General features: G+C 38.3%; 1 protein-coding gene across 2 annotated transcripts in view; it reads left to right on the forward strand.

Moving 5' to 3' along the window:
• phf12b (PHD finger protein 12b) overlaps positions 1 to 16,316 on the forward strand; it is a 39,231-nt gene extending 22,915 nt beyond the window's left edge. For both annotated transcript variants that reach the window (XM_030130227.1, XM_030130228.1), the window contains 3 exons: positions 2,500 to 2,582; positions 5,202 to 5,340; positions 15,105 to 16,316. In XM_030130227.1, coding sequence (XP_029986087.1) covers positions 2,500 to 2,582; positions 5,202 to 5,340; positions 15,105 to 15,559 — 677 coding nt within the window. In that variant the 3' untranslated portion in view covers positions 15,560 to 16,316. The remainder of the gene's footprint in view (positions 1 to 2,499; positions 2,583 to 5,201; positions 5,341 to 15,104) is intronic.
• Positions 16,317 to 19,684: the final 3,368 nt, after the last annotated feature.

Here is a 19,684-nt window from a genome sequence, read left to right on the forward strand (position 1 = left end):
CAATAATATTCATTATATAGACTAAATGTCCACAATAACAGACATTATATAGACTAAATGTCCACAATAATATTTATTATATAGACTAAATGTCCACAATAATAGACATTATATAGACTAAATGTCCACAATAACAGACATTATATAGACTAAATGTCCACAATAATATTCATTATATAGACTAAATGTCCACAATAATAGACATTATATAGACTAAATGTCCACAATAACAGACATTATACAGACTAAATGTCCACAATAACAGACATTATATAGACTAAATGTCCACAATAATATTTATTATATAGACTAAATGTCCACAATAACAGACATTATATAGACTAAATGTCCTCTAACATTAACCTGGATTTGAAACAGAGTACAGGATTAAAACCAAATTAATTTTAGCAAAAAAAATGTCTGTTTGAATGTCTGGGGTCGCCAGAAATTTGTGATGTTAAAATGTGGTCAGGAGTAAAAAAGGTTGGAACCAGTGGGTTAAAGGGTTGAAAACGCACAAGTGTGTTTTCTTGTCGAGTACAGTTTCCATCCCAGGCAGGCGCCAGTACAGGAAAACAACAACATGTGGGATTATTTCCCTGAGGTGGACCTTCAAGTTGTCCTAACCGCTGTAATTTAAATCCAAGAGTCATTTCAGCTACTGTCACAAATGTTTATAGAGGGTAGTAGAGGGCAGAGAGGGAAGATGTTCTGTTTCCTGTTCTGTAGTTGTATTTGGCACTAGGAGAGAACAGGAACAGGAGTAGTTTGGTTCTAGGCAGGTGCTTGGTCTTGGTGGTGGTGCTGATGCCACCTGGTGTTCAGACTGCATCCATAAATAGGACAGTTCACACACTTCTGCGTGTCCGTCTACATGCAGATTTTCCCCCAAAACGCACATCTAAACGCGGAATTAAAAGTGGGAACGAAACGGCACTTATGTGTTTCAGGTTCAGATGGTTACCATGTAAACCAAGGCTGTCAAACTGCTGTTCTTTCAGGTTCCACATTCAGCCTTAGTTATTTATCCTATTTCTTTGCTCTATTTATTATTATTGTGACTTCCAGTTTTTACATTTTAGGTTCTTATCTTGGTTTTTATCCCAGTTTTTTATTTATTTTTTTATCTTCTTGAGGTTTTTATTGTGTTTTATTGCATCTTGTTTTTATTTATTTGATCTTATTACCTCTGCCAAGGAGGTTACATTTTTGTCGGCATTGGTTTGTCTGTTTGTTTGTTTGTCTGTGTGCTAGATAACTCAAAAAGTCCTGGATGGATTTGGATGAAATTTTCAGGAAATGTTGATACCGGCACAAGGAAAAAGTGATTAAATTTTGGTGGTGATCGGGGGGGTGGGGGTGGGGGGGCTAATCTGTCTTGACGGAGGTCTGCGCTCTCCGAGTGCTTCTAGTGTATTTATTTTATTCTTTTCCTTTTCCATGCTGCTATTCTGTTGAATGGTGAAAACACTGAGCAGTTTCTGTCTGGACGCTCGATCCAGTTCCTGCTCAACAGGTTCAGTGTGGGTTTTGTTGTAATGCCAAAAGCAGCCACTACGTCTGCAAAACAAATTTACCCACGGGTAGAAATAAAAGAACCTTCAACGTTGAACCAACATTTACGCAGGTCCATTCTAACGTACAGATCCCACTGAATGTACAAATACACAGAACATTTAGGAACAGACATCTGGAACTGAAGTAGAGAGTATTTAACTTGATCAGAACAATTCAGTGACGCCTCTGAATGATAATTTCTTCTTTTGTTAATGTTTTAAATTCATGCTGTGGGGCAGTTTGGACCCTTCGGAGGGTTCAAGGACTTTTTTTTTTGTCTTACGAAAAATAAGTGAATTTTAACAATATTATGCCTCAGTTGATTGTACTTTACATGACAACTCCAATTTTTTTAAGTGTAAAAAAGGAAAATTACACAAAATTGCTTACATTTACAAACTATCCTTTCACACAAATATGAATAACCTAAACAAATGTGAACAACCTGAAATTTCTTAAGAAAACCAAATGCAGTTCCACCAACGTTCTGCCTGTTATAAATGTTTTGTGTTTGTAGATCCACTGTCATCTGTACGTTCTAATGCACATGCGTAAAAGATAAACTGAGGCAGAATAGTGTTAAAATTGCACTTACCTTTTGCAGGAAATTGAAGGCTGTTCATGTAATTCACAGTTGGTTTTTTTATACTTTATTTTTGGCGTTTTTTTTTTTTTAACAAGCAGACAATAAAATGAAAATGCACAGACATGAGAAGCCACAGACGTCCACAAGCACAGACAGGCCAGCATCAAACTTTAAAGTCCAACGGTAACGAAGTGGGTCCAGGACCCACAGTATTATCCCATGGTGATCAGAGGGTGGAGTTAGCGCTGGTGCTGTCCCGTTCCAGATCATTCACATGTTGCATCAGATCACGTCCAGGTGTGTGAAGTGGTTCCTCTGGGGTTCCAGCACTAACCGTTCCCATTGGTCGTCCTCAGGTGCTGACATGGACGTGTGCCTTACCAACTACGGACGCTGTAACTACGTGTCGGGGAAACACGCCTGTATTTTCTACGACGAGGTCAGTAGTGTGTGGTGGTGGTGTTTTTGGGTGATTCTGGGATGGTTTTAAGTTGGTTTTTAGGTGGTTTTTGGAGTGGTTTTAAGTTTGTTTTTAAGTTTTTTGGTTTTTTTTGGGATGGTTTTAAGTTGGTTTTTAAGTGGTTTTTTTTTGGGATGGTTTGAAGTTGGGTTTTAAGTGTTTTGTTGGGTAGTTTTGGGGTGGTTTTCAGTTGGTTTGGGGGTAATTTTGAGGCGGTTTTCAGTTGGTTTGGGGGTAATTTTGAGGCGGTTTTCAGTTGGTTTTTGGTATTTTTGGGTGGTTTTCAGTTGGTTTTTGGGTATTTTTGGGTGGTTTTCAGTTGGTTTGGGGGTATTTTTGGGTGGTTTTCAGTTGGTTTGGGGGTAATTTTGAGGCGGTTTTCAGTTGGTTTTTGGTATTTTTGGGTGGTTTTCAGTTGGTTTTTGGGTATTTTTGGGTGGTTTTCAGTTGGTTTGGGGGTAATTTTGAGGCAGCTTTCAGTTGGTTTTTGGGTATTTTTGGGTGGTTTTCAGTTGGTTTTTGGGTATTTTTGGGTGGTTTTCAGTTGGTTTGGGGGTAATTTTGAGGCAGCTTTCAGTTGGTTTTTGGGTATTTTTGGGTGGTTTTCAGTTGGTTTTTGGGTATTTTTGGGTGGTTTTCAGTTGGTTTGGGGGTAATTTTGAGGCAGTTTTCAGTTGGTTTTTGGGGTAATTTTGAGGCGGTTTTCAGTTGGTTTGGGGGTAATTTTGAGGCGGTTTTCAGTTGGTTTTTGGGTATTTTTGGGTGGTTTTCAGTTGGTTTTTGGGGTAATTTTGGGTGGTTTTCAGTTGGTTTTTGGGTATTTTTGGGTGGTTTTCAGTTGGTTTTGGGGATAATTTTGAGGCGGTTTTCAGTTGGTTTTTGGGTATTTTTGGGTGGTTTTCACTTGGTTTTTGGGGTAATTTTGAAGCGGTTTTCTGTTGGTTTTTGGGTATTTTTGGGTGGTTTTCAGTTGGTTTGGGGGTAATTTTGAGGCAGTTTTCAGTTGGTTTTTGGGGTAATTTTGAGGCGGTTTTCAGTTGGTTTGGGGGTAATTTTGAGGCGGTTTTCAGTTGGTTTCTGGGTATTTTTGAGGCAGTTTTCAGTTGGTTTTTGGGGTAATTTTGGGTGGTTTTCAGTTGGTTTTTGGGTATTTTTGGGTGGTTTTCAGTTGGTTTTGGGGATAATTTTGAGGCGGTTTTCAGTTGGTTTTTGGGTATTTTTGGGTGGTTTTCACTTGGTTTTTGGGGTAATTTTGGGTGGTTTTCAGTTGGTTTTTGGGTATTTTTGGGTGGTTTTCAGTTGGTTTTGGGGATAATTTTGAGGCGGTTTTCAGTTGGTTTTTGGTATTTTTGGGTGGTTTTCAGTTGGTTTTTGGGTATTTTTGGGTGGTTTTCAGTTGGTTTGGGGGTAATTTTGAGGCAGCTTTCAGTTGGTTTTTGGGTATTTTTGGGTGGTTTTCAGTTGGTTTTTGGGTATTTTTGGGTGGTTTTCAGTTGGTTTGGGGGTAATTTTGAGGCAGTTTTCAGTTGGTTTTTGGGTATTTTTGGGTGGTTTTCAGTTGGTTTTTGGGGTAATTTTGGGTGGTTTTCAGTTGGTTTTTGGGTATTTTTGGGTGGTTTTCAGTTGGTTTTGGGGATAATTTTGAGGCGGTTTTCAGTTGGTTTTTGGGTATTTTTGGGTGGTTTTCACTTGGTTTTTGGGGTAATTTTGGGGTGGTTTTCTGTTGGTTTTTGGGGTAATTTTGAGGCGGTTTTCTGTTGGTTTTGGGGTATTTTGGGGTGGTTTTCAGTTGGTTTTTGGGGTAATTTTGGGGTGGTTTTCTGTTGGTTTTGGGTAATTTTGGGGTGGTTTTCACTTGGTTTTTGGGGTAATTTTTGGGTGGTTTTCACTTGGTTTTTGGGGTAATTTTGGGGTGGTTTTCAGTTGGTTTGGGGGTAATTTTGAGGCGGTTTTCAGTTGGTTTTTGGGGTAATTTTGAGGCGGTTTTCAGTTGGTTTGGGGGTAATTTTGAGGCGGTTTTCAGTTGGTTTTTGGTATTTTTGGGTGGTTTTCAGTTGGTTTTTGGGTATTTTTGGGTGGTTTTCAGTTGGTTTGGGGGTAATTTTGAGGCAGCTTTCAGTTGGTTTTTGGGTATTTTTGGGTGGATTTCAGTTGGTTTTTGGGTATTTTTGGGTGGTTTTCAGTTGGTTTGGGGGTAATTTTGAGGCAGTTTTCAGTTGGTTTTTGGGGTAATTTTGAGGCGGTTTTCAGTTGGTTTGGGGGTAATTTTGAGGCGGTTTTCAGTTGGTTTTTGGGTATTTTTGGGTGGTTTTCAGTTGGTTTTTGGGGTAATTTTGGGTGGTTTTCAGTTGGTTTTTGGGTATTTTTGGGTGGTTTTCAGTTGGTTTTTGGGGTAATTTTGGGGTGGTTTTAAGTTGGTTTTTGGGTAATTTTGGGTGGTTTTCACTTGGTTTTTGGGTGGTTTTTGGGTTAAAGGTGTATTTTCTACAACAAGGTCAGTAGTGTGTGGTGGTGGTGGTGTTGTCGTTGTTGTTGTCGTCTGTACTGCACCTGCGCTGTGGTCCAGGCCTAACGTGGTCTTTGTGCCGTTGTGTCCAGAACACCAAGCATTACGAGCTGCTGAACTACAGCGAACACGGCACCACGGTGGACAACGTCCTCTACTCCTGCGACTTCTCTGAAAAGAGCTCACCATCGCCCCCCGGTGGACTGGTGGCCAAAGTCCAAGGCATCATCCGTGAGTAAAACCTTTAACCCTTAGAGACCCAAATGTCCACCTTTAACCCTTAAAGACCCAGACATCCACCTTTAACCCTTACAGACCCAAATGTCCACCTTTAACCCTTAAAGACCCAAACGTCCACCTTTAACCCTTAAAGACCCAGACATCCACCTTTAACCCTTACAGACCCAAACGTCCACCTTTAACCCTTACAGACCCAAACGTCCACCTTTAACCCTTACAGACCCAAACGTCCACCATTAACCCTTACAGACCCAAACGTCCACCTTTAACCCTTAAAGACCCAAACGTCCACCTTTAACCCTTAAAGACCCAAACGTCCACCTTTAACCCTTACAGACCCAAACGTCCACCTTTAACCCTTAAAGACCCAAACGTCCACCTTTAACCCTTACAGACCCAAACGTCCACCTTTAACCCTTAAAGACCCAGACGTCCACCTTTAACTTTAAATCCTCCTTTAACCCTTAAATCCACCTTTAACCCTTAAATCCACCTTTAATCCTTAAATTCACTTTTGATCCTTAAATCCACTTTTAACCCTTAAATCCACCTTTAATCCTTAAATCCACCTTTAATCCTTAAATTCACCTTTAATCCTTAAATCCACTTTTAACCCTTAAATCCACCTTTAATCCTTAAATCCACCTTTAATCCTTAAATCCACCTTTAACCCTTAAATCCACCTTTAACCCTTAAATCCACCTTTAACCCTTAAATCCACCTTTAATCCTTAAATCCACCTTTAATCCTTAAATCCACCTTTAATCCTTAAATTCACCTTTAATCCTTAAATCCACTTTTAACCCTTAAATCCACCTTTAATCCTTAAATCCACTTATAACCCTTAAATCCACCTTTAACCCTTAAATCCACCTTTAACCCTTAAATCCACCTTTAACCCTTACATCCACTTTTAACCCTTAAATCCACCTTTAACCCTTAAATCCACCTTTAACCCTTAAATCCACCTTTAATCCTTAAATCCACCTTTAATCCTTAAATCCACTTATAACCCTTAAATCCACCTTTAACCCTTAAATCCACCTTTAATCCTTAAATCCACCTTTAATCCTTAAATTCACCTTTAATCCTTAAATCCACTTTTAACCCTTAAATCCACCTTTAATCCTTAAATCCACCTTTAATCCTTAAATCCACCTATAACCCTTAAATCCACCTTTAACCCTTAAATCCACCTTTAACCCTTAAATCCACCTTTAACCCTTAAATCCACTTTTAACCCTTAAATCCACCTTTAATCCTTAAATCCACTTATAACCCTTAAATCCACCTTTAACCCTTAAATCCACCTTTAACCCTTAAATCCACCTTTAACCCTTAAATCCACCTTTAACCCTTAAATCCACTTTTAACCCTTAAATCCACCTTTAATCCTTAAATCCACCTTTAATCCTTAAATCCACTTATAACCCTTAAATCCATTTATAACCCTTAAATCCACCTTTAACCCTTAAATCCACCTTTAACCCTTACATCCACTTTTAACCCTTAAATCCACTTTTAACCCTTAAATCCACCTTTAACCCTTAAATCCACCTTTAACCCTTAAATCCACCTTTAATCCTTAAATCCACCTTTAATCCTTAAATCCACTTTTAACCCTTAAATCCACCTTTAATCCTTGAATCCACCTTTAATCCTTAAATCCACCTTTAACCCTTAAATCCACCTTTAACCCTTAAATCCACCTTTAACCCTTAAATCCACTTTTAACCCTTAAATCCACCTTTAACCCTTAAATCCACCTTTAACCCTTAAATCCACCTTTAATCCTTAAATCCACCTTTAATCCTTAAATCCACCTTTAATCCTTAAATTCACCTTTAATCCTTAAATCCACTTTTAACCCTTAAATCCACCTTTAATCCTTAAATCCACCTTTAATCCTTAAATCCATTTATAACCCTTAAATCCACCTTTAACCCTTAAATCCACCTTTAACCCTTAAATCCACCTTTAACCCTTACATCCACTTTTAACCCTTAAATCCACCTTTAACCCTTAAATCCACCTTTAATCCTTAAATCCACCTTTAATCCTTAAATCCACCTTTAATCCTTAAATTCACCTTTAATCCTTAAATTCACCTTTAATCCTTAAATCCACTTATAACCCTTAAATCCACCTTTAACCCTTAAATCCACCTTTAACCCTTAAATCCACCTTTAACCCTTAAATCCACCTTTAATCCTTAAATCCACTTTTAACCCTTAAATCCACCTTTAATCCTTAAATCCACCTTTAATCCTTAAATCCACTTATACCCCTTAAATCCACCTTTAACCCTTACATCCACTTTTAACCCTTAAATCCACTTTTAATCCTTAAATCCACCTTTAACCCTTAAATCCACCTTTAATCCTTAAATCCACCTTTAATCCTTAAATTCACCTTTAATCCTTAAATCCACTTTTAACCCTTAAATCCACCTTTAATCCTTAAATCCACCTTTAATCCTTAAATCCACCTTTAACCCTTAAATCCACCTTTAACCCTTAAATCCACCTTTAACCCTTAAATCCACTTTTAACCCTTAAATCCACCTTTAACCCTTAAATCCACCTTTAACCCTTAAATCCACCTTTAATCCTTAAATCCACCTTTAATCCTTAAATCCACCTTTAATCCTTAAATTCACCTTTAATCCTTAAATCCACTTTTAACCCTTAAATCCACCTTTAATCCTTAAATCCACCTTAATCCTTAAATCCATTTATAACCCTTAAATCCACCTTTAACCCTTAAATCCACCTTTAACCCTTAAATCCACCTTTAACCCTTACATCCACTTTTAACCCTTAAATCCACCTTTAACCCTTAAATCCACCTTTAACCCTTAAATCCACCTTTAATCCTTAAATCCACCTTTAATCCTTAAATTCACCTTTAATCCTTAAATCCACCTTTAATCCTTAAATTCACCTTTAATCCTTAAATCCACTTATAACCCTTAAATCCACCTTTAACCCTTAAATCCACCTTTAACCCTTAAATCCACCTTTAACCCTTAAATCCACCTTTAACCCTTAAATCCACCTTTAATCCTTAAATCCACTTTTAACCCTTAAATCCACCTTTAATCCTTAAATCCACCTTTAATCCTTAAATCCACTTATACCCCTTAAATCCACCTTTAACCCTTACATCCACTTTTAACCCTTAAATCCACTTTTAACCCTTAAATCCACCTTTAACCCTTAAATCCACCTTTAACCCTTAAATCCACCTTTAATCCTTAAATCCACCTTTAATCCTTAAATTCACCTTTAATCCTTAAATCCACTTTTAACCCTTAAATCCACCTTTAATCCTTAAATCCACCTTTAACCCTTAAATCCACCTTTAATCCTTAAATCCACCTTTAATCCTTAAATCCACTTTTAACCCTTAAATCCACCTTTAATCCTTAAATCCACCTTTAATCCTTAAATCCATTTATAACCCTTAAATCCACCTTTAACCCTTAAATCCACCTTTAACCCTTAAATCCACCTTTAACCCTTACATCCACTTTTAACCCTTAAATCCACCTTTAACCCTTAAATCCACCTTTAACCCTTAAATCCACCTTTAACCCTTAAATCCACCTTTAATCCTTAAATCCACCTTTAATCCTTAAATCCACCTTTAATCCTTAAATTCACCTTTAATCCTTAAATTCACCTTTAATCCTTAAATCCACTTATAACCCTTAAATCCACCTTTAACCCTTAAATCCACCTTTAACCCTTAAATCCACCTTTAATCCTTAAATCCACTTTTAACCCTTAAATCCACCTTTAATCCTTAAATCCACCTTTAATCCTTAAATCCATTTATACCCCTTAAATCCACCTTTAACCCTTACATCCACTTTTAACCCTTAAATCCACTTTTAACCCTTAAATCCACCTTTAACCCTTAAATCCACCTTTAACCCTTACATCCACTTTTAATCCTTAAATCCACCTTTAACCCTTACATCCACTTTTAACCCTTAAATCCACTTTTAACCCTTAAATCCACCTTTAACCCTTAAATCCACCTTTAATCCTTAAATCCACCTTTAATCCTTAAATCCACCTTTAATCCTTAAATCCACTTTTAACCCTAAAATCCACCTTTAATCCTTAAATCCACCTTTAATCCTTAAATCCACCTTTAACCCTCAAATCCACCTTTAACCCTTAAATCCACCTTTAACCCTTAAATCCACTTTTAACCCTTAAATCCACCTTTAATCCTTAAATCCACCTTTAATCCTTAAATCCACCTTTAATCCTTAAATCCACCTTTAACCCTTAAATCCACCTTTAACCCTTAAATCCACCTTTAACCCTTACATCCACTTTTAACCCTTAAATCCACTTTTAACCCTTAAATCCACCTTTAACCCTTAAATCCACCTTTAATCCTTAAATCCACCTTTAATCCTTAAATTCACCTTTAATCCTTAAATCCACTTATAACCCTTAAATCCACCTTTAACCCTTAAATCCACCTTTAACCCTTAAATCCACCTTTAATCCTTAAATCCACCTTTAATCCTTAAATCCACCTTTAATCCTTAAATTCACCTTTAATCCTTAAATCCACTTTTAACCCTTAAATCCACCTTTAATCCTTAAATCCACCTTTAATCCTTAAATCCACCTATAACCCTTAAATCCACCTTTAACCCTTAAATCCACCTTTAACCCTTAAATCCACCTTTAACCCTTAAATCCACTTTTAACCCTTAAATCCACCTTTAATCCTTAAATCCACCTTTAATCCTTAAATCCACTTATAACCCTTAAATCCACCTTTAACCCTTAAATCCACCTATAACCCTTAAATCCACCTTTAACCTTTAAATCCACCTTTAACCCTTAAATCCACCTTTAACCCTTAAATCCACTTTTAACCCTTAAATCCACTTTTAACCCTTAAATCCACCTTTAACCCTTACATCCACTTTTAACCCTTAAATCCACCTTTAATCCTTAAATCCACCTTTAATCCTTAAATCCACTTTTAACCCTTAAATCCACCTTTAATCCTTAAATCCACCTTTAATCCTTAAATCCACTTATACCCCTTAAATCCACCTTTAACCCTTACATCCACTTTTAACCCTTAAATCCACTTTTAACCCTTAAATCCACCTTTAACCCTTAAATCCACCTTTAATCCTTAAATCCACCTTTAATCCTTAAATCCACTTTTAACCCTTAAATCCACCTTTAATCCTTAAATCCACCTTTAATCCTTAAATCCATTTATAACCCTTAAATCCACCTTTAACCCTTAAATCCACCTTTAACCCTTAAATCCACCTTTAACCCTTACATCCACTTTTAACCCTTAAATCCACCTTTAACCCTTAAATCCACCTTTAACCCTTAAATCCACCTTTAATCCTTAAATCCACCTTTAATCCTTAAATCCACCTTTAATCCTTAAATCCACCTTTAACCCTTAAATCCACTTTTAACCCTTAAATCCACCTTTAACCCTTAAATCCACCTTTAACCCTTAAATCCACCTTTAAACCCTTAAATCCACTTTTAACCCTTAAATCCACCTTAATCCTTAAATCCACCTTTAATCCTTAAATCCACTTATAACCCCTAAATCCATTTATAACCCTTAAATCCACCTTTAACCCTTAAATCCACCTTTAACCCTTACATCCACTTTTAACCCTTAAATCCACTTTTAACCCTTAAATCCACCTTTAACCCTTAAATCCACCTTTAACCCTTAAATCCACCTTTAATCCTTAAATCCACCTTTAATCCTTAAATCCACTTTAACCCTTAAATCCCCTTTAATCCTTAAATCCACCTTTAATCCTTAATCCACTTATAACCCTTAAATCCACCTTTACCCTTAAATCCACCTTTAACCCTTAAATCCACCTTTAACCCTTACATCCACTTTTAACCCTTAAATCCACTTTTAACCCTTAAATCCACCTTTAACCCTTAAATCCACCTTTAACCCTTACATCCACTTTTAACCCTTAAATCCACTTTTAACCCTTAAATCCACCTTTAACCCTTAAATCCACCTTTAATCCTTAAATTCACTTTTGATCCTTAAATCCACTTTTAACCCTTAAATCCACTTTTAACCCTTAAATCCACCTTTAATCCTTAAATTCACCTTTAATCCTCAAATCCACTTATAACCCTTAAATCCACCTTTAACCCTTAAATCCACCTTTAACCCTTAAATCCACCTTTAACCCTTAAATCCACCTTTAATCCTTAAATCCACTTTTAATCCTTAAATCCACCTTTAATCCTTAAATTCACCTTTAATCCTTAAATCCACTTTTAACCCTTAAATCCACCTTTAATCCTTAAATCCACCTTTAACCCTTAAATCCACCTTTAATCCTTAAATCCACCTTTAATCCTTAAATCCACCTTTAATCCTTAAATCCACTTTTAACCCTTAAATCCACCTTTAATCCTTAAATCCACCTTTAATCCTTAAATCCATTTATAACCCTTAAATCCACCTTTAACCCTTAAATCCACCTTTAACCCTTAAATCCACCTTTAACCCTTACATCCACTTTTAACCCTTAAATCCACCTTTAACCCTTAAATCCACCTTTAACCCTTAAATCCACCTTTAATCCTTAAATCCACCTTTAATCCTTAAATCCCACCTTTAATCCTTAAATTCACCTTTAATCCTTAAATTCACCTTTAATCCTTAAATCCACTTATAACCCTTAAATCCACCTTTAACCCTTAAATCCACCTTTAACCCTTAAATCCACCTTTAATCCTTAAATCCACTTTTAACCCTTGAATCCACCTTTAATCCTTAAATCCACCTTTAATCCTTAAATCCATTTATACCCCTTAAATCCACCTTTAACCCTTACATCCACTTTTAACCCTTAAATCCACTTTTAACCCTTAAATCCACCTTTAACCCTTAAATCCACCTTTAACCCTTACATCCACCTTTAACCCTTAAATCCACCTTTAACCCTTACATCCACTTTTAACCCTTAAATCCACTTTTAACCCTTAAATCCACCTTTAACCCTTAAATCCACCTTTAATCCTTAAATCCACCTTTAATCCTTAAATCCACCTTTAATCCTTAAATCCACCTTTAATCCTTAAATCCACTTTTAACCCTAAAATCCACCTTTAATCCTTAAATCCACCTTTAATCCTCAAATCCACCTTTAACCCTCAAATCCACCTTTAACCCTTAAATCCACCTTTAACCCTTAAATCCACTTTTAACCCTTAAATCCACCTTTAATCCTTAAATCCACCTTTAATCCTTAAATCCACCTTTAATCCTTAAATCCACCTTTAACCCTTAAATCCACCTTTAACCCTTAAATCCACCTTTAACCCTTAAATCCACTTTTAACCCTTAAATCCACCTTTAACCCTTAAATCCACCTTTAATCCTTAAATCCACCTTTAATCCTTAAATTCACCTTTAATCCTTAAATCCACTTATAACCCTTAAATCCACCTTTAACCCTTAAATCCACCTTTAACCCTTAAATCCACCTTTAATCCTTAAATCCACCTTTAATCCTTAAATTCACCTTTAATCCTTAAATCCACTTTTAACCCTTAAATCCACCTTTAATCCTTAAATCCACCTTTAATCCTTAAATCCACCTATAACCCTTAAATCCACCTTTAACCCTTAAATCCACCTTTAACCCTTAAATCCACTTTTAACCCTTAAATCCACCTTTAATCCTTAAATCCACCTTTAATCCTTAAATCCACTTATAACCCTTAAATCCACCTTTAACCCTTAAATCCACCTATAACCCTTAAATCCACCTTTAACCTTTAAATCCACCTTTAACCCTTAAATCCACCTTTAACCCTTACATCCACTTTTAACCCTTAAATCCACTTTTAACCCTTAAATCCACCTTTAACCCTTACATCCACTTTAACCCTTAAATCCACCTTTAATCCTTAAATCCACCTTTAATCCTTAAATCCACTTTTAACCCTTAAATCCACCTTTAATCCTTAAATCCACCTTTAATCCTTAAATCCACTTATACCCCTTAAATCCACCTTTAACCCTTACATCCACTTTTAACCCTTAAATCCACTTTTAACCCTTAAATCCACCTTTAACCCTTAAATCCACCTTTAACCCTTAAATCCACCTTTAATCCTTAAATCCACCTTTAATCCTTAAATCCACCTTTAATCCTTAAATCCACTTTTAACCCTTAAATCCACCTTTAATCCTTAAATCCACCTTTAATCCTTAAATCCATTTATAACCCTTAAATCCACCTTTAACCCTTAAATCCACCTTTAACCCTTAAATCCACCTTTAACCCTTACATCCACTTTTAACCCTTAAATCCACCTTTAACCCTTAAATCCACCTTTAACCCTTAAATCCACCTTTAATCCTTAAATCCACCTTTAATCCTTAAATCCACCTTTAATCCTTAAATCCACCTTTAACCCTTAAATCCACTTTTAACCCTTAAATCCACCTTTAACCCTTAAATCCACCTTTAACCCTTAAATCCACCTTTAACCCTTAAATCCACTTTTAACCCTTAAATCCACCTTTAATCCTTAAATCCACCTTTAATCCTTAAATCCACTTATAACCCCTAAATCCATTTATAACCCTTAAATCCACCTTTAATCCTTAAATCCACCTTTAACCCTTACATCCACTTTTAACCCTTAAATCCACTTTTAACCCTTAAATCCACCTTTAACCCTTAAATCCACCTTTAACCCTTAAATCCACCTTTAATCCTTAAATCCACCTTTAACCCTTAAATCCACTTTTAACCCTTAAATCCACCTTTAATCCTTAAATCCACCTTTAATCCTTAAATCCACTTATAACCCTTAAATCCACCTTTAACCCTTAAATGCACCTTTAACCCTTAAATCCACCTTTAACCCTTACATCCACTTTTAACCCTTAAATCCACTTTTAACCCTTAAATCCACCTTTAACCCTTAAATCCACCTTTAACCCTTACATCCACTTTTAACCCTTAAATCCACTTTAACCCTTAAATCCACCTTTAACCCTTAAATCCACCTTTAATCCTTAAATTCACTTTTGATCCTTAAATCCACTTTTAACCCTTAAATCCACTTTTAACCCTTAAATCCACCTTTAATCCTTAAATTCACCTTTAATCCTCAAATCCACCTATAACCCTTAAATCCACCTTTAACCCTTAAATCCACCTTTAACCCTTAAATCCACCTTTAATCCTTAAATCCACTTTTAATCCTTAAATCCACCTTTAATCCTTAAATTCACCTTTAATCCTTAAATCCACTTTTAACCCTTAAATCCACCTTTAATCCTTAAATCCACCTATAACCCTTAAATCCACCTTTAACCCTTAAATCCACCTTTAACCCTTAAATCCACCTTTAACCCTTAAATCCACCTTTAATCCTTAAATCCACCTTTAATCCTTAAATCCACTTATAACCCTTAAATCCACCTTTAACCCTTAAATCCACCTATAACCCTTAAATCCACCTTTAACCCTTAAATCCACCTTTAACCCTTAAATCCACCTTTAACCCTTACATCCACTTTTAACCCTTAAATCCACTTTTAACCCTTAAATCCACCTTTAACCCTTAAATCCACCTTTAACCCTTACATCCACTTTTAACCCTTAAATCCACTTTTAACCCTTAAATCCACCTTTAACCCTTAAATCCACCTTTAACCTTAAATCCTTCCCTGTCGCCGTTCAGGTCGCAGTAAGAAGCGTGAGGAGGACGATGGTCCCGGGTCGGCGCCGGGTCTTCTTCCCGTGGGCGGGGTCATGAGCAGCCAGCCTCAGGGGGGGGCGGAGCCTTCGTGCGGCTGTAAGGCCAGCAGCTCCAGTCTGATTGGCGGCAGCGGCGCCGGCTGGGAGGGCACGGCGCTGCTGCACCACGGCAGCTACATCAAACTGGGCTGCCTCCAGTTCGTCTTCAGCATCACCGAGTTTGCCAGTAAGCAGCCCAAAGACGAGCCGCCCGCCGCCGCCGCGCCCGCCTCCAGTTGCACTAACGCCACCGGCGGCACCGCCTCCTCCTCCTCCTCGGTAACTCCGCCTCCAGCAGCCAGCACTGCCGCCGCCGTCAGCAGCCCGTCCAGCCAGGACGAGGCCGACGCAGACCCCGCCCACCAAGTGCCCGTTCTGCGCTCCGGCACGGTCCCGTAAACTCGCACAGGAAGTCTCCACCCTCCCTCCTTTTGTTTTGTTTTTTTTTTTTTTTTTGCACCTTTGGAGTCATGATGAAGGGAACGCTGCACAGCCGGTGTGTCGACAGGGAAACCTTTATTTTATTTGGTTCTTTTCATTTTAACGGTTTCTATCTTTGCATGAACTTGAAGTATTATTGACAATCTGTTCTGTTTTTGAAATGACTGACAGTTCATTCTGTTCACAGCGAGCATTATTTACACGTGCTCTTTTAGTTTTTGCCAGTATATTAGTTCTATATATATATGAACCATTACTTTGTCAGTCGGCCCGTTTAGCACAAACCTCTTTCTGATATTTTTTGTAGTATTACATCCATACATTGTCCTTTGTTTTGCTGCTTTTGCACCACAGGTAGCTATTCTCTGTGTATGAGAACGTACATGCTTCTACACTATGACCTGTACATACTCTGTAAATACCTCCTATTCAGTGCCTCTCCGTTGGAGGAACATTGGATTTCATGTAGATTTACCATTTTTTGGTTTTTAAACTGTACAGTTCATGGAATTTGTGATACTGTGTAGAGTCCCAGAGGTTTTGTGATAAAACTTGTTCTTAGTCTGTACTTTCCGCTCTAGTCCGTCTGTAAATACTCGTTCTTGTTTTAGACCCTGGTTTTAACATCTGTGCTGCTCTGTATATAAGCTCTGTCTGTACCTGCTCGTCTGTTCAAACCTGTAAATACAGAAAGATTTTCTAAGAACAAACGCAACGCATCTGTGTTACGACTCTGTTTGCACTACAGAGGGATGGATGGACGGACGGATGGATGGATCTGTGCATTCTTACACTGGAAAAAATCTAAATCCAAGTGTATTTGTGTCATTTCTGTTCCAAATATCTGATCCCAGTTAAAATCAGAATCAGCTCCAGAGGAACAGAGAGAAGAACTGATTTACAGACAAGAGATCTGAAAATCTGACTCACACTGATCTGAACAACAGCATTTACACTGGTTCCACTGGCAGTTTGTTTTTTTTTTGTTTTTTTTTTGCTTGATTCAACTTTTTCCTTAATTCAAGATTTTTTTCTTCGAGACTTTTTTTTGCTTCTTTTTCTTTAAGACTTTTTTTGCTTCAAGATTTTTTTTTCCTTTAAGATTTTTTTTTTGCTTCAAGACTTTTTTGCTTAATTCAAGATTTTTTTTCTTCAAAGCTGCTTTTTTGCTTAATTACAGATTTTTTTTTTTTGCTCTAAGATTTTTTTTTGCTTAATTCAACGTTTTTTCTTCACTCAAGTTTTTTTTTTTTGCTTCAACATTTTTTTTTGCTTTTTTTTTTGCTTAATTCAAGATTTTGTTTGCTGAATCCAAGATTTTTTTCTTGCTTTAAGATTTTTATTTTATTTATTTTTTTGCTTCATTTTTTTTTTTCTTCATGCAAAAAAAAAAACCTCTGCCAGTGGAACCGGTGTAAATGCTGTTGTTCAGATCAGTGTGAGTCAGATTTTCAGATCTCTTGTCTGTAAATCAGTTCTTCTCTCTGTTCCTCTGGAGCTGATTCTGTCTGATTTTCAGTGGGACCAGATATTTGGAACAGAAATGAGACAAGTACACTTGGATTTAGATTTTTTTTCCAGTGTGTTCATTTCTCAACAGATTTCTGACGCAGTTTCGTTCTTGACGTTTCTTTTGTACTTTTACAGAACTGGGCTGAAGCCCCTCCTCCTCCTCAGTCTGTTTAGATCTGGATCTAATGTCTGCTCCTCCACTTTCATGTTCTTCCAGACCTTCTAGTTTGGGTTGGAACGATGCCGGTGTGACTTTTTCACGGTCAGAGTTGAGCAGCTGGTGTCAAAGGTGTTTGACAAACACTGTTCCACAGATCCAGGTCAAAGGTCAGATGGGGACTCCACCTTTTTACCGTCGTTGATTTCCACCAAAAAGACGAAGGAAGAACAGGTGAGACAGGCTGGACTTTTACACAGAGCACCTTTTTTTTTTAAACTTTAGATGCCAATTTACAACTAGAAGCACTCGGAGAGCGCAGACCTCCGCCAAGGCTGATCAGTGGGCCCCCCCACGCCAAGGAGGTTATGTTTTTGCCAGGGTTTGTTTGTTTGTTTGTCTGTCTGTCTGTCCGTTAGTGTGCAACATAACTAAAAAAGTTATGGACAGATTTGGATGAAATTTTGTGGTCTGCGCCCCCCCCCCCCCCCCCCCCCCCCCCCGTGGGCCCCCACCCCCACCCCGATCACCACCAAAATTTAATTATTTCTTCCTTATCCCATTTCCAACAAACCCTGAAAATTTCATCCAAATCTGTCCATAACTTTTTGTGTTATGTTGCACACTAATGGACAGACAAACAGACAGACAAACCCTGGTAAAAACAGAACCTCCTTGGCAGGAGGTAATAATTCATATACAAACAAAATACATAAATTATTTCTAATCCTAAATGTCAGCTGATACATTATTTATATATATATATATATATATATATATACACACACACACTATATTTCCAAAAGTATTGTCTCCCCCATCTAAATAATCAGACTCAGCTGTTCCAGTCCCTTCCATGTCCACAGGTGTATTAAATCCAGCCCTAGGCATGCAGACTGCTTTTACAAACATTTGGGACAGAATGGGTCTCTCTCAGGAGCTCAGTGAATTCCAGCGTGGAACTGTGATAGGATGCCACCTGTGACACAAATCCAGTGGTGAACTTTCCTGGCTCCTAAATATTCCACAATCAGCTGTCAGCTGGATTATAAGAAAGTGGAAGTGTTTGGGAACGACGGCGACTCAGCCACGCAGTGGTAGGCCACGGAAACTGACGGAGCGGGGTCAGCGGATGCTGAGGCGCAGAGTGTGAAGAGGTGGACGACTGTCTGCAGAGTCAATGGTACAGACCTCCAAACTTCATGTGACCTTCAGATTAGCTCCAGAACAGTGCGCACACAGCTTCATGGAATGGGTTTCTGTGGCCGAGCGGCCGCATCCGAGCCATACATCAGCAAGTGCAATGCACAGCGGTGGATGCAGTGGTGTAAAGCACGCCGCCACTGGACTGTAGAGCAGGGGAGGAGCCTTCTCTGGACTGACCAATCACACTTCTCCATCTGGCGATCTGACGGACGGGTCTGGGTTTGGCGGTCTCCAGGAGAACGATACTTGTGGGAGCGCATTGTGCCGAGTGTAAAGTTTGGTGGAGGGGGGGTTATGGTGTGGGGTTGTTTTTCAGGAGCTGGGCTGGGCCCCTTAGTTCCAGTGAAAGGAACTGGGAATGCTGCCTGTAGGCCAGGCTTCTGCTGCATGCTCTCTCTCTCTCCCTGGGCTTCCACTCCTCACACCTTCAGCCATGACTTGACCGACTGTCTTTGTAAAATGAAGAATGTTCATTCTTTTGATGCCAAGACAACCGTGTGGTCTCTCCATGTGCTGCTGTGGCCTAAACGAGCTGACCAGAACAAATGGGGGCTCGTCCAAACAAAAATGGCTGGTTGTTGTTTAGGTCGGTGGTTGGAGTGCTTCGTTCAGCTCATTGCCTACACACTGGCTGCTGTGCTTCATTGTTGGAGCTGTGTTGGTCTCTGGTAAGTGTGGAATGGATGGTTTTTGCTCGTTTTGGAGACCAACCCTGTGGTTTTTTGCAAGTCTGTTGTAAATGAGATCATGGTGAATGGTTTTAGTTTATTTACACTGTGGACAGAACTCCTCGTTAGGCTGTAGGGACTGTCCACTAGGGACTGTGTCTACTGGTTTCACCTTAGGCGGTGGGAAAGTGGGCGGAGCAGCTGTGTCGGGGGCACATCCGCCGCTGCAGGGGGGTCGCCTTCTAATGGTTGCTTTGCGGGCTGACGGGCTAAATCATTAATTGTACATAATTTTGATTATTACAGTCAATGCAGTGGGAAGTACCCATCACAAGTACCACCCGAAGACTAGGGTTGAGTTTTAGGGAAGTTTTCTGTGAGGCAGTTAGGGGCAAGTTTTCTGTCAAGGGCAACGTGGGCCCAAGTGCAAATAAAGTTAGTTTTCTGTGTTATTGTGGGTTTTTGGTGCACATCATGTCGACTGAACACAGGAATCCTTTGGTTGCAGAGTTTGTGCGTTGAGCTTCTCATAGCACATGA

The sequence above is a fragment of the Sphaeramia orbicularis genome, unplaced genomic scaffold (genome assembly GCF_902148855.1).
Source record: "Sphaeramia orbicularis unplaced genomic scaffold, fSphaOr1.1, whole genome shotgun sequence".
NCBI lineage: Eukaryota > Metazoa > Chordata > Actinopteri > Kurtiformes > Apogonidae > Sphaeramia > Sphaeramia orbicularis.